This window comes from Schistosoma haematobium, chromosome 6 (genome assembly GCF_000699445.3).
Source record: "Schistosoma haematobium chromosome 6, whole genome shotgun sequence".
NCBI lineage: Eukaryota > Metazoa > Platyhelminthes > Trematoda > Strigeidida > Schistosomatidae > Schistosoma > Schistosoma haematobium.
The window spans coordinates 14484666-14500571 of NC_067201.1; the positions used below are offsets into that span (position 1 = coordinate 14484666).

Below are 15906 nucleotides of genomic sequence, written 5' to 3' on the forward strand. Positions count from 1 at the left end.
GGGATTGGTTGTTTTATACCGATAGCCAGATACTGTATATCGTTTTCATCGTGCTAACAGAAAACCACAACGACATAGTGTTATGTATCCACCATGAGTAATTTTAACAATTAAACAACATATTCAATGAAGGTGTAGATTTAATTACGTAGGAATATCGGAAGGTGAGTAAATGCAATTGAACCTCCCATTAATTAATTAAATTAATTAATTACAGAATCACATACATGTTTACAAAATACCACATAATTGCACTTATCATAATTCTACGATAAACATTCTGAGAAATAACAGCCACTTATGCAATTTATAAATTGTAGACAAAGATATTCATTACACATGAAGAATTCACACGATAAATGGGATTTTGTGCAACAGTAGTTGAATATTTCGTCAGACACTGGATACTTATTAACAACAAACACTGTGATGTGTGCCACTTATCTGAACAGATGTAAGTAATATGATCAAGAATCGGAAGTATGATTGTTACTGACAGAAGAGGAAGATGAGTAGAAGAGAAGGAAAATCAGGATTGATGAGAGTGGCAACAGGAATGGAAGAACTGTTGAGTACGTGAGAGACAATGCAAGGAATATGTGCCAATAGCATACTCGATGTATTGTTTTCAAATGCAGAGTGAGTTAGACTAATGCAATAAATTGGTTTACTCTAACCAAGTCTTCGTTGTAAGAACAATACCTCTGACAATGTTAGTGAGAACTCATCAGCGATGAGAAAAATTTGATCGACTATCACTGGCTTTACACCTTAAATGAAAATACACAGCTCTCTCAACAAGTTAAGTAGAAAGCTAGTAACAGAGTGTTACATATATATAGCTTCAATCATACCAAGAACCTGATGTGCAAACTCAGTGTATCTGACACACATGTGAAAAGCATCTTGAATCGAAGGAATAATCTGTAAACTTACTTGACATCCAACATTACTACTTAGATGGTGGTTGGAGGTAGTCAACAGGAAATCCTGGACCCGGGTTTCGTGCTACTTGGCACTCGTCAGCAAGGTGTACCTGTAATCTTGAGGGAACTGGTGCTCCCTGGCGGATTCGATCTCGTGTCACCCAGTGATCAATCAATTGTGAACATTACTACTTACTAACAACTTCACACATACATAGTCAAATTGATTATTACAGCTTAAATTCTGTTCTTCAATGAAATTTCATACATTCATCAAACTAGTAATTCCCATGTGAGATAGAAGGGCGCTCGCAACATGTTTGTTCAAGAGATACAAAATGAAATGTCGTCAATTCATTACTTAACATTTTTGATGAAGTCGAAAGAAGACAAATGATAACATTAGCTTAGATAATTCCCTTCAATTTCACTAGTTTTCCATGAGGCAGTTGATCTGGTTCATACAAATTTAAAAAGATGACGTGGAAATTATGCCTAACAGTAATTTCTTTATTCGTTAGTGAATGAGCGAACAACAACAATCATATCCTCCAACTATTTAATTGTCTATTGTGCCATCGAATATTTTATTTGTTATTCCGCTATGCAACAAAACCCACACCACCTGCAAGTGATCTTGTCATTCAATTTCAGTTTATTCGGGTGTTCACATCGCTAATTCGGAATTTCGAGAAACTTTCACTAGACCACATAATATCATCAAACATTCATCTGCTGACCGACATTCCACCAATCATTTCAACAACCGTACACCACTTCATCACGATCACAAAATCGAAAACTTCTTCTACGTAGCACGAAGGTTCATCAACAAAGTGTAGTGATTTGAATGATGAGGACATACAAATGTAAACTTGACTGGTAAGCTTGTAAAACTTTAATAATACATAGAAATCAAGCGAAAAATATCATTATATTAAACTACAACAGTTTCATTCTCCTGACATCTTTGTACTGTAGAATGGAGTTTTACGATTCTATAAATCCAGTGTATAGTTGTTATAACTAAATAAAACTAAAAAACGGTTTAGATAGAGTAATTAGAACACAGAGTTGATCTGAAAAATCTGATGCATTTGCGCTGTGCATGTTGAACAATCTGCTCATACATATAGATGAGTTCCAGATCGTTCATGGAAACTTTCCACCTTCACTTGAAATCTTCATTGGCAATAACTTCAGTAATTTATTGTCATTAATTAAAAATATGTCTGCTGTTTTTCTATTTACCAATTACCAATTACTGAAAACAAGTATTGCCTAAGGTGAGATAATGACTGTACTCGATATACCGTATTAAAAGAAGCGTCAATGTTCTCTATGATCCACGGCGGTTTATCTATAGTTCCAAAACAACCACAGTGCATCGACATGAAATAACCAACATCAAAATCAAAGCATTGGTAACTGTAAGGATAAAGAGAAAATGGTTCGAATTGGGGAAATGAATGGGTGGAATAAAGAATGTGAAATAATACCGAAATTCGGAATTTAAGGTAAGCAAACGAGTGGATATAGCATGGACATTACGATCGATTGTAAGTTGTATAATCCGATGTGTCCATCCAGTGACCACGTAAATCATGTGGACCAGAAATAAGTAGTCATTATCTATTAATCTGGTTCACAAATGCAGTCAATGACTTAATCGATTGATGCCACAGTTTAGTTTGGCCGACGCACAATTTTCCAACCTACTGAGACTCTGTCCAATCTCATGAGTCCAATTAGATGGCGATTTAGTATATGAATCCATGTCGGATACCCTCACTCGGCAAAGATCCACAAACTCACTTACTGATTAATCATACTCGCCCAGTAACATGTATCAAACGTAGACAGTTCGAATATATGTGGATGTGTTTAATTCCTTTAATTATTTCAATTATTCACTTCCATATCAAGGGATTTACCATTTACCCTATAAAGTAAAAATATCGAAAATATGAGGACACGTATGAGGTGAATACTATTTATACCCATAGTTTTTTTATCTGTTTACAAATTTTTGTTACAAAAACATATTCGACAGAACCTTAATGTGCGCACATCAAACATGGAACGATGAACAAATTCGTCAAGATAGGTATATTTCCAACAGCCAATCATAAACTTTGCATAGCATACAAGTGATTAAATGAGTAAAACATTGTGTCTATCATTTAGTCACATTTATTAAAATGCAAATAGTAACTTGGTCGGTCAAGTGAACCTGAATTATCTGACATTAGAAAGAAATTTTCTTCTTTTCATTATTATTTCTGTTGTCTACTTTCTCGTTAGAAGTATATATCAACCACAACTCTTCCGCTTTCCTTCTCATAACAAACCGATTTTTTTGATGAAAAATGAATGTAGCTATTAGAATACTAAGAACTAAATGTCGATTATCATTGCACAGTAAAGGAAATGGTCATATGACTAACCCATTCGATAAGGTAAGTCAACTGGATACTGAAAGGTATAAGCTACTTTACCTATCCAACAACGCAAATATTTTACACATGTTGGGTGTCTAACACGACGACAGATGAGTGACAATTTAACACAGAAACTGTTATTTATGTTTAGTTTCTATGGATAATTTCAACTTTGCTATCCTCTCTGAAAGTGTTGCATTCATTGAGCCTGTCAAACGTAATTCTGAATTCTTTATTGTCAAATTATACATATCACTTTCATGTCACTTAATGAAGACGAAGCGATCTATTGAGAATGACTTTTAAATGACGAGACGATTATCGTTTTGTAGCTCTTCTTTGTGCTGTCAGAATCTGAACAGTTATGTTCACCCAAATTTCTGATGTTACAGTCTCTAACACTGTACTTTGCATCATCAACTAATAGATCAGATCTTGTTTGACATTTCCATTCATTGCTGGAAAGAATTGGACCACAATTTATTGTAATTCTCTGGTTTTCTTTGTTTTAACTTGATCACTAATCTACCGTCTCCCTATTACAGTTAATGTCTGTAGTTATGCACAAACATTCGTATGAAATGTCGTATATCTTGGAGCTTGATACATACTTGATTTTTATGCAAGCACAGACAGTGACAAATGCAATCTTATTCGAAATAGTATTTTTTCTCCCAGTTCATGAAGAATATCCGATAGGAAGTATTTGAATTAACTGCTTTTGTCGCGTTATCACTTAGCATTTTAGTCCTGGAGGTTAACTCCCTAATAGACGAAAGATAATAATAATAATAATAATAATAATAATGTCAATGAAATATATGTCCTGTTTGACTTCCTGTTTATTCTGTTAACAAATTTCCTTAGATATCAAAGGTTAAGTGTGAATGTGTTGAAAGAATGTATATTTCAGACATTCGATAGTGCAAGCAAACAATGAGAAATGGAAAGAAATGCATGTCAACTTGATTGGTAGAAATAACCAACTCAATTTTATCAAACGTAACTCAGCATCTATGGTAGTGAAAGAGATATAAACAAGTAAGTAGACAGATACATAAATCCGCATTGCCACCTACATCAATGACAGAATGACTGTAAAAAATTGAATTAATTTATCAGTCCAAAAGTTAAGATAATTCGTATAAAACAAGTAATAGCATAGAAGCTGCTACATTATGTATAACACGAATCAGAAAGTTTTTGTCAGTTTCCAAGTTGTGTCTACCACAGAAATTCTTAACAATATGATTGAGAGCTCTCAAATGTATGTAGCAGCTCTTTTGCTTGAAAATACTTAGGATTCATAGAACTGTGTGGTGATTTGAAGTTATTTCTAAATAGTTATTCATGAAGACTTGACATATCTGAATCTTTCTGGATCAACAAAATACATGCCTTAAGTACAGATCTCCAAACAAGTCAATAGGCCGAACCTGCTAAGTTGAGATTGGTGATAATATCTTATACTGCGAATACTTATAATTCATAGTGTGATCGCCAAAGTAACTTTGCATTTCACATATTTAATAAACTATGAATTCACCTATTCACATTGAACTCTGTTAGTCATCATCATTAAACACTCACGCTTAGTTAAAATACTTTACTCAGATAAAAATTATTTCTCTATCGCAACGTTACGTTACCAAAGGTTCGCGTTTGTGAATGTCCAATTATTTAACAGACGCTTATCATCTCTTGAGATTAATTCAGACTAGCAAGTGATCATTCTTGTTACAACGTCTAGCAATCGTCTAAGCACATACGGTAACTGACATTTGTTTTGTTACGCCTTATCTAGAAATCCTATTTATTTATTCACTTTGTCATATCACTCGGGCTCATATTCCTCACATCTATGACTGATGTCAACAAAAAATATGGATATCATTCTGTCACTGCATTTAAGTGGAAATGAGACTTCCCTGTTCATTAGATTCTATGACTTATTCAGATTAAACGACGTTCGCACTTAAGTTAATTCCCTAGAAATGTTTCAACAACAGGACAGAACCGAACACTTTTACTCAATACAAACCCACACAAGTGCATTCGCAACCACGCTATCAATTTTAAATCGAATTGCAACTAATTACGAATAGATTTGTTCATAATATTCTGTTGAAATCAACATCACAATAATTGAGCCAAACGTAATCGTTGTTTTAATGGTCCCATATCAAATGTTATTTATCATCACAATACATTCACTCTTAGTCAATGTGAAAATTATGTTTTAAATGAGTCACATTCTGATCACATTTCAGATGTCATTGTAGCACATGTCGAGTGCTCTCACAAATCATATATGCAATGTAGAATCCATATTCAATACTATGATGAATCAATTGATATGTCAATTGTTCACGAAATAGTCTCGAATCCAGATTGCTCTGATGTGATGTCGTTCACATAGTTGGAAACATTAAATTAAGTCACCAATTTTAACAGTTCGAAATTGGTGGTAATGCTGTATGAGTGCAGTGGTAGAAATAAAGATCTATTTAAGATAAATGTGACTGGCTCACACACAGACTCAAAAGTTCATGAATTACTCAGAAATCTGAGGTCAAATAGAGATGAAATGTACGCCAATTTCATCTCGTCAAAAATGTTTGATACGGTCACAATTGTACAAAGCATGCAGTGTTTTCACAAAACTGTATGATGAACAGTCATTAGATCTCAATATCGTGTGATGCTAAATCATAACATACTCTTCGTAATTTTATCATTAATGTGAAGTAGAAGAACAAGAAGAAGAAGAAGACGTCAGTTCACCTTACATAGGACACAAATATAACAATGTTTCAATATTATCAATGTTCAACTCAACTCTCATAAACACTGAATTAACTGAATTTTTGGCACTCATGCATAGTTCAGTTTACTTACTGGTGATTAATCTGAACCGATAACCCTTCTCTTGTTTTTATCAGACAATGTCAATCATCGTTTAATTGGAAACTTATCTAATTCCAGACAGTGTCAACACGCGTTCACACCATTCTCTTATTCCCTCACATATACAATGCCAAATATCACTGCTTCTCTGTCACTAAACCAGTTTGAGTAAAACTAACCAATTTATCAATTATTAACACTTCAATACCCCTAGTACGCATATCATGACAGATTTTAAGTGAACAGATGAGTTTGAACTCCCAACTCATATCTCAATTGAAAGTAGATCAGATACGTGAGTGACGTTCACACAATCGTTGGTAATTCTCAATGTGCTTATACAACATATTAGATGTCATTCAGTGATGAATGTTTCTTGTGTACTCGTTTGCGTGGAGGTAATGATAGTAACAGTTTGTCACAGATCGTCAAGTTCATTTCATATGCTGTAAGTATAAACGATCGATCAATCACTGTTCATTTTGCATGAAAGATCTGTGTTCATTTGTCTTCTATTTAATGAATGGACATAACATAATATTGAATAGATTTTGCACAATGCTGTCTCAATTCTCACAACACAGTATATTATGACAATGCGCGTGAACTGTCCTCCATCTTAAATCCAATATTCCTCCATTCAGCAAATCAAATTACTGCCATTATATCAATGTGTCACAAGAATTTCAGTCGAAATTCAATAACCCACGTGCTATTTCATACAACACAGAAATTAGATAGTAATTGAGAAAGAATTCTGTTTCACGATTAACTGCATACAAAGCACTGACCATTCCATCACCGTACAACAATTACAAATCATCAAACTGAATCACGAAACAAGCACTAAGTGGGAATCCTGAAGGGGAACGGAACGTGGAAGTCCAAGGAAGACACTGAGACGATTATTGGGAGCAGATATGAAAAGGATTACCCAGGACAGAGTTCGATGAAGAATGCTGGGGGGCGGCCTATGCTTCTCTACGAGGAGCAACAGGTGTAACTCTACATAATACCCAGACATTAGCATTTGAATTTATATCTAAAGGTATAATAATAGCTTCCTTCTTGATACCACTATGACCTTTCGAAGTGTTCATAGTAGTTAATGTAATTCCAAGAGCTAACCAGCTCGTATTCTGATAATCAAGTCCGAACCTGAACTGGAAACAGAGAATAGAACGAACTCAAAGATATGTAATATATTGAAACTATGTAGTTAAGTATGTAAAAAACAATTATTAAATTGTACAAGTACCACTGATGAGAGAATTTTCAAGTATCCGAAGGGATGTAATTGTCGATAAAGCGTACGAACGACAGAACTGACTTTGTTTCATAAACAAACTTTAGCGAATCAGTCCAGTCTCAAAAATTTATTTGCTTAGTGATTTCTATACAAAGCGGATTTAGAATAAAATGATTTCGCTTTACATGAACTAAAAATGTTGTAAGTAGGTACTGGATTATACCAATTGATCTAAAAGACAGTCTCTTTATTACTTTGAAAAAGAATAGATTTATTTCTACAATGTTCATGCCAAAAATGTTTACACACTTACTGAGAAATTATTTGTGGAAATGATTGATATTCAAGTAACTATATTCAGCATAACTAATTAGGGGTTTGGTTTTTGGCACAATTTCAAATATTTGAGTTCTATTTCAATTACATTATATATACATAATGCGATCAACAAATCTATTACAATCATAGCTGAATCTGACTCCCATTTCTCTTCATCTCTATTAATTTCATTTACTTCCTGGATTAATACTGTTGTACGATCGAATGCGATTAACAACGTCAGATCAAAAAGTCGTACCTGATCAAATAGTTAGTTGAAAATCAATACAGCTTATTTATTTTACACTTTGAAACGATATAATTTGTATGGATTTATAAAATAAGAAAGAATATTGTATACGTTACCAAGGCGCACATGTAAACAAAAGAAAGTAGTACCCATAAACTCAGTAAAAATAATAACTTTATCTGTACAATCAAGATTATATAAAATAAAAATAATAAATATTATACAAAAGATACATTTGATATACATACAATGAAGAAAAATAAATTATTGAATTAAATGAGAAACTAAATTTTTCATTCTATTAATGATGGTTGTATAGAAAAGGAGTATTTCTCTTTCAGCAACAGCATTACACCTGACGGTCAGATAACGAAGACTTCAAACACCAGTCACTAAATAATGAAGATAACTGAAGTTTAAAAAAAAAGGGAACATCAGTTAGCTGTTGACAATTAAATATCACAATATGCATGACACATTATAAAATTAAGGGATATTATGAACCGTTGAACAATCAATTGAATGGAATTCATCGCTCTACATCAACTTCATTGACTACGAAAAGGCATTTGATAGCGTGGACAGAACAACACAATGGAAGCTTCTTCGATACTACGGCGTGCCTCAGAAGATAGTCAATATCATACAGAATTCCTATGATGGATTAAACTGCAAAATCGTGCATGGAGGACAATTGACAAAGTCGTTCGAAGTGAAGACCGGTGTTAGGCAAGGTTGCTTACTCTCACCCTTCCTCTTTCTCCTGGTGATCGACTGGATCATGAAGACATCAACATCTGAAGAGAAGCACGGGATACAGCGGACATCTATGAAGATGTAAAAACCTTTACATATCTGGGCAGCATCATTGATGAACACGGTGGATCTGATGCAGATGTGAAGGCGCGGATCGGCAAAGCAAGAACAGCATATTTACAACTGAAGAACGTCTGGAACTCAAAGCAACTGTCAACCAACACCAAGGTCAGGATTTTCAATACAAATGTCAAGACAGTTCTACTGTATGGGGCAGAAACCTAGAGAACTACGAAAGTTATCATCCAGAAGATACAAGTGTTTATTAACAGTTGTCTACGCAAAATACTCCAGATCCGTTGGCCGGACACTATTAGCAACAACCTACTGTGGGAAAGAACAAACCAGACCCCAGTGGAGGAAGAAATCAGGAAGAAGCGCTGGAAGTGGATAGGACACACATTAAGGAATTGGATGGAACTAGAAAAGAAGGCCCAGGACAGAGTGGGTTGGAGAATGCTGGTCGGCGGCCTATGCTCCATTAGGAGTAACAGGCGTAAGTAAGTATGAACCGTTGAGATAACGTGAAATATAGGTTATACAGTAAAAACAATACAACTATAAATAGACTTCACCTCCAAATTGTTCAAAATCAATAATTAATAAGAGTGAAACAGTGAGTAATGACAAGTAAAAACCTTTAGGTTTAAAAGGTTACAGTTACATTTACTAGAAAGAACAGAAATGAGAAAACATTGATTCAATTGTAACATTCGTCTTTTAGCCATCTATTATGTGATATATAACTCAATAACAGTAAACCATCAATAGATAAATAGAATTTCTTAATATGGTCAGTGATATGATGAGAAGAAAAGTCAAGATTCGATTGATTTACTCATTATGAGTTTTGTTCAAGATTACTTCTGTTCTGCTTCAATGTGGTGATCATTCAGTGTAGTAGTTGTTTTGTCTTCTGGTATGATATTTTATTCTGTATATTCAATTGATATGAACTATGCTCAGTCTGTGATTTGTTATTTTTCATATATATGATTTCATCCTAATTATTAGTCAAAGTGTGTGTACAATCAATATATAAATGAGTGTATTTTCGACTAGGGTCGTCGTCGTTGTCGTGTTTCGAGGATTAATAAAGCTTCACGTATACCAGTCTTTATGTTCTTACTTTCACGTCGTGGGAATTGCGGAGGTCCCTCGTTCCGAGTATAAGTGATAAGTGTTTCCGACACATCAATCAGCGACAACCGGATATAACAAGTAGCATTCAATTGACAAGTTATAACAGTCAGTCAGCTAGTTAGAAATTTTGTCTCTTTAAATCTTTTTAATTGAGATGAGATTTTGGCGTAATTCTTCAGTTCACTGTTGTATAAAACAACAATTCACCACATTGAAAATATAATCCTTATAAATAAAGCAACTTAACAATTAGTCTAACGAGACTAACACTTGAAGTTAAAAATAATAAAAGGATGTTTTCGAAGTTTATCATCAAGACATTCGAAAACTTTTCATAAATCCTATAAATATTCATTTAATTAGTGTATCAACCAGCTAAAATACTGTAATATCGGTCATACCGATATACTATTTTCACACATCACATTTAACAATGACCATTTACACATCTAAGTTAATTTCAATTACCTTCGCATATAAGATTCTTTCAGTCGACATCCTTCAATAGATTATATAATCGTTCTAAACAGATGAAAATTCTTCTCCTAAAAAGAATTGGTTTTTAAAGTAAATCACCACAGATAATATTTAAGATTAACAGAAATATGGAACACATACAATACATCAACTCCGCCTGTAGCTCTTCTAGGACTACTGCGTGCCCAAGCCCACACAAAGGAGGAGGGTTGGGCGTGGGGTCTGCAAACCGATCCCATACAAAACAACCTTGTTAAAAGAACGCTAAACAGAATAAACTATTTAAACCATTTAAACTCTGTCCTCTGAGTTGAATAAAGAATTATAATGCTTCATGGGCTTCATGAGGCCTATGCCCCTCCTAACAACCAGAGCAACAATTAACGTGGGTACATGGGATATCCGGACAATGTAAGAGGCCGGGAGGACCAGTCAAATAGCTACGAAAATGAGGAGATACAACTTGGAGATCCTCAGAATCAACGAAACCCATTGGACTCAAGCAGGACAAAAAAGACAGATTTGGGAGAAGTGCTGCTGTACTCTGGTCAAGAAGAGGAAAGTGCTCCACGCACTTAGGGAGTTGCTCTGATATTGTCCGAAGAAGCACGAAATCCATTTATAGGATGTGAATCTCATGGTTTCAGGATCATCAAAAAATCCCTCCAAACATAGTAGTAGGGAATCATAATGAATTTTACCCATTATTATACACTCACCAGTGATAGCAACGACAACGATAAAGATCAGTTTTACGAGAGGCTGCAATCAATCATAGCGACCTGACAATCCTGATGGGAGACCTAAACGCCAAAGTCGAAATGGACAACACCAGGTATAAAGATATCATGGACTAAGAGAAAGGAACGAGAATGGTCAGAGACTCGCTAATCTATGTGCAATCAACAAAATGGTTATAGGCGGCACTATATTCCCACATAAACACATACGCAAAGCTGCATGGATCTCACTGAACCACACCACGCAGAACCAAATAGATCATATTTGCATCAGTAAAAAAAATTCAGGTCAATGGAAGACATTAAAACCAGAAGAGCGGGATCGTGGATGCGCACTGCTGAGGAGTCCCACAACAGGATGAAACGGCCGTCCAGTGCTTCTAGGTTTTCAATGGTGATCTAACATCAATCAGTTCATGATCTCATTCTAGATTCCGTTGCTAACCACCTCTTATCTATATTACATAAATCTCTTACAAAAACAAAATAATAAATAATATTTGATATTTTACTCAATCATAACCTTTATAAACCATTATAACATATTTATTCAATTTACTTCTTTTTAAATATTTTCTACTGCATTGTTCACAACCAAACCTCACCCCTAAAAGTATATTTTATTGCAAAAGGAAAAATAATAACTATTAAGTTTGGTGGAATAATAAATCAATTTATTTCTATTCCCAGTCATAGTAAAATAAGCCTATGATGATTCTGGGACACATATCATCTGAAAAATGTGATAAACATTCACTGGAACATTCACTTGGTGTTGTTTTTTACTTGTATCTTCCTATTGTAATTTAGGACTGTAATTGATCAGTCTCTTGTTGGCATGTGCATTCTGAGCAGATTGCCTCGATGTTGCCTTAAGTTACAAGCTTTTTAAGCAAAGATGGTTAGTGGCTAAAAGTAGAATCTAGGATGAAACGCGCGTCCTAGATTCCACTGCTAGCCACTATCCATCTTTGCTTATTCACTGGAACATTTATGAGGACAGTCAACATTAGTGACTATGGATCTAAGATGAAATATCTAAGAATTGGAGTTAGTAGAATGTTAAATGTGTTTATTACTACTAAATCAAATTTTGTTACATTTTCATTTAACGCTAATCACGACAATCACCAATCGATGTTGCTATTCGTGCACGTCATATGAGTAAAATTGAGTAATACTCCTTGATAACATTTCACAAAACAGACAATTAATCATTCAAGAAGATAATCCAAACAGAAATGTAATAATTTATGAGACTTTAAAATTTACATAATGTGCTTGAATTAATAGTGTCGATCACTGAGTTGAATATGTGATCCAATAGATGAATTCAGAATGTTTTATGCAATAAATGATAGTCTCATAATTCTCCAAGCTAAGCAATTCAATGGAACAACACTGAATAAAGGCAATAAATTAATTATTTCATATAGAAAAGTGATTTAAATGAAAAATATAAGTTAACTTATGATATGATGAAAGTGTAATCCAGCATATAATTGCACGATGAAATATGATTATCATCATCAAAACTCACCTGGATGGACCCTTTTCAGGTGTTCCTTTAAGTTGGATTTAGATGAAAACCTTTTATTACATTGATCGCATCGATATACTATTCCTAATGAAAAGATAATCGTTAATATTAGTGAATTTACTTAAACAAACTTAATATCAATATTTAAAGTGATGTTGATATAGTAAACGAGTCAGACATGACCAAACGTGAAGATTACACGATGACGATCAGAAGTGACCTGAAGGACAAGTGCATATAGCGGCTAAGAAAACGATTGATTTTTTAAAGGGTAAAGGCGCATATATATAAATGAGTATTCATGTATATTGTTCGGTAGCTTAATATACTTTCTGGGCCACTCTTGTGTTCTCGCTTAAGTAGTCAGGCGGGGGGGGTTAGAGAGTAGGATATCGTGCATCTGTATCAGATTTCGGACACTTCCCATCATAACATATATAATATTGGTTTACAAACTACACATATATGATTTAAATAAATATATTGATAAATGAAAAACCTTATATGTAACTTAATGTATGAAAAATGAAGACACTCAGAGAGATTGACAGTTCAGCACTATAACAAATCAGTAAGCATTACGATAAAATAACTTGAATTCCACAATGTCTTATCCAAACTCTACAATCTGAAAATAAGGTCGCATAATCATCAATCAATAAAAACCTGAAAAAAATGTAAACTTTTAGGGTGTCATATCACAATAACTTGAATTCACTAAGTTATTGTATTTATTTATTTATTTTAACACATAGATATTGGTACAAGAAGGCACCAAATACATATGCACCACACAAATCTTATTCGATATGTGTGAGGGCTGTGATACTGCCCGAGTGCCCAAACCAAAACAGGTGGTTTTCTTAGGGGGCCACTCCCCGAGCCTTTGACCTAAAGGTCTGACCCATAAGGCAGTGGAGCATCGTAAGGAGATGCAGTCCCATGGTAGCCGGTGACCAACGATTGGTTCATACGCCATTTGTTCCCGCAGGATACTGGAGCCCATGTGCACCATTGGTTTGGGATCCGGTTAAAGCGCCGGACATTCGCTTTTCGTCCTCTCATTTTTGTAAATAACAACCCCGCCACGAGAAGGCAATGAGTAGGACTTCCCTGGCAGAGGCTATATACGCGTGGCCATGTGAGAGCATTTCGAGAGGGAGAGCGGACTTTCCCCACTCTCGGCCGTACCAGGGCATCTGGGGGCAAGTTATTGTATGAGGTAATTTCTTGACTTTTCAGTAAGAAATAATAACCAGAAATTTTGTATCATATCAAAATTGAAACAGTTTATGAATGATTATCGTGCAATATTACAACTGTACTGAAATTGGAAATATCAACCAATGGTTCTTGCATTCAGTATTTAACAAATACTGTCCTCATCATGAAATCTAAAATTCCCTTATGTTAATATAACGCAATTTATTTGACAAGATAAATATAATACATGAAAATGTGAATGATAAAAAAATGGGCGAGACTATAATTTATGAACGAACCAATAAGATCTACGACAACACGTCTGAGATTTTGGCGCGAAATTCATTCACCTATTTGGCTAAATAGTGTCTTAACATTGTATCTGATATCAGTTCGTGATGAAAACCCTAAATCTAAGTCCTAACTCTAACCATCAACTTTAAATTATAATCCTTATTCTTTAAACTGCTTTATAACCCTCATTTAGCCCTAGTAAGTAGATAGACACTCTCAAGATTACTTTAGTGTCGCTCAAAGGTTGTCCATAAATTATAATCTAATCAAAAAATGTTTGGATATCTTATATTTTATACTATAGAACACCATTTCATTACTTATTAATTAATGAAATCGATGAAAATTGTCATACGTTTAAGTAGAAAGAAAATGTGAAAACGTTTCAAATGTAAAATGAGAACATCATAACTCACCTTCATGAATAACTTTTACATGTTCATTTAAATCAGAGTTTGTTGTAAACTTTCGATCACAATGATTACATGTATATTTCATTCCTGATGATGAAGAAAAACAGTGTGATAACTACTAACAATATTCAACATATTTGTATAAATTCAATAACCAGTATTATTTTAGGTTATATATGAGTGGATTAAATTGTTTTTAAGAAAAATATTATCTGAATAAAAGGCTATATGGAAAACTAGAACCATTCAAGTAGACCTTAATTCAATGAGTATTATATAAGGCATGAAGACAATCATAATGAAGTACTTTGACAATACAACAAAAGCTTCAATATCTATTTCACGAATCAAAAATAAAAATAGAAAACAACCAACACTGATCACTTTCATACACTATATTACATCTGTTTAACCACACAAAAATGTTGAACATTAACAACAGGAGAATATGATTGGAAACCCTAAGATGTAAAACGTATAAAAGTTATATTGTTGTTGGAACGATCTAAAGTATTCATTGAAAAAAGTCCAGATGGGCGTTAAAAACACTGGAAAACATTTTACCCAATCAGCGTTGAACTGAAGTTACTGAAAAACATGTAGAAAGTGAGAAGTCACGTGTTACATTCCTGATTGAATGATTACCTATCCTGTTACCATGTTTAGTACGGTTTCAGGACCTTCCAGAAGCCCAAGGCCGTCTGAAATACTATAAACACCCTCGATTTTCTGTACATAAACTAACCTCGGAGTACAGTGTTTTTGTACACTTCTCTCCTTTTCGAACCCGAGGTTATTAGAAAAGCTTAGGAAACTGATGCAAGAGTTCACTTAGAAGACTTATCAATTGTCAAGGATGATTTATGTACAATCTCACCATTCATTGTCATACCTACTTTTCATTCAGACACTAATAAAATTCATCTTTTACAGTGTACTTTGACACATTATTCACTTAAATGAAATGGTTTTATCATGTAGTTGCTTCCAAAAGAAAATTGTTTCCAGGATTCTCTATTATTTAATGAAACCTTCGAATAGGACCAACATTAATACATATGTACGCAAGGTGAACACGAAAAAAAATTACATAAAAACTAACCTTCATGAATACTCCTGTGATGTCTATTTAGATTTCCTTTAAAAGCAAACTCTTTGTTACATACATTACAAGTAAATTTCAAACCTA

At 34.1% G+C, this 15906-nt stretch overlaps 1 protein-coding gene across 1 annotated transcript in view; it reads right to left on the bottom strand.

The window, feature by feature from the left end:
* Positions 1-4641: 4641 nt before the first annotated feature.
* MS3_00008581 (uncharacterized protein) overlaps positions 4642-15906 on the bottom strand; it is a 36497-nt gene continuing 25232 nt past the window's right edge. The window contains exons 7-11 of the mRNA XM_051216915.1: positions 15820-15903; positions 14721-14804; positions 12808-12891; positions 10519-10595; positions 4642-8500 (exon numbers count right to left, since the gene is read on the bottom strand). Coding sequence (XP_051065547.1) covers positions 10573-10595; positions 12808-12891; positions 14721-14804; positions 15820-15903 — 275 coding nt within the window. The 3' untranslated portion in view covers positions 4642-8500; positions 10519-10572. The remainder of the gene's footprint in view (positions 8501-10518; positions 10596-12807; positions 12892-14720; positions 14805-15819; positions 15904-15906) is intronic.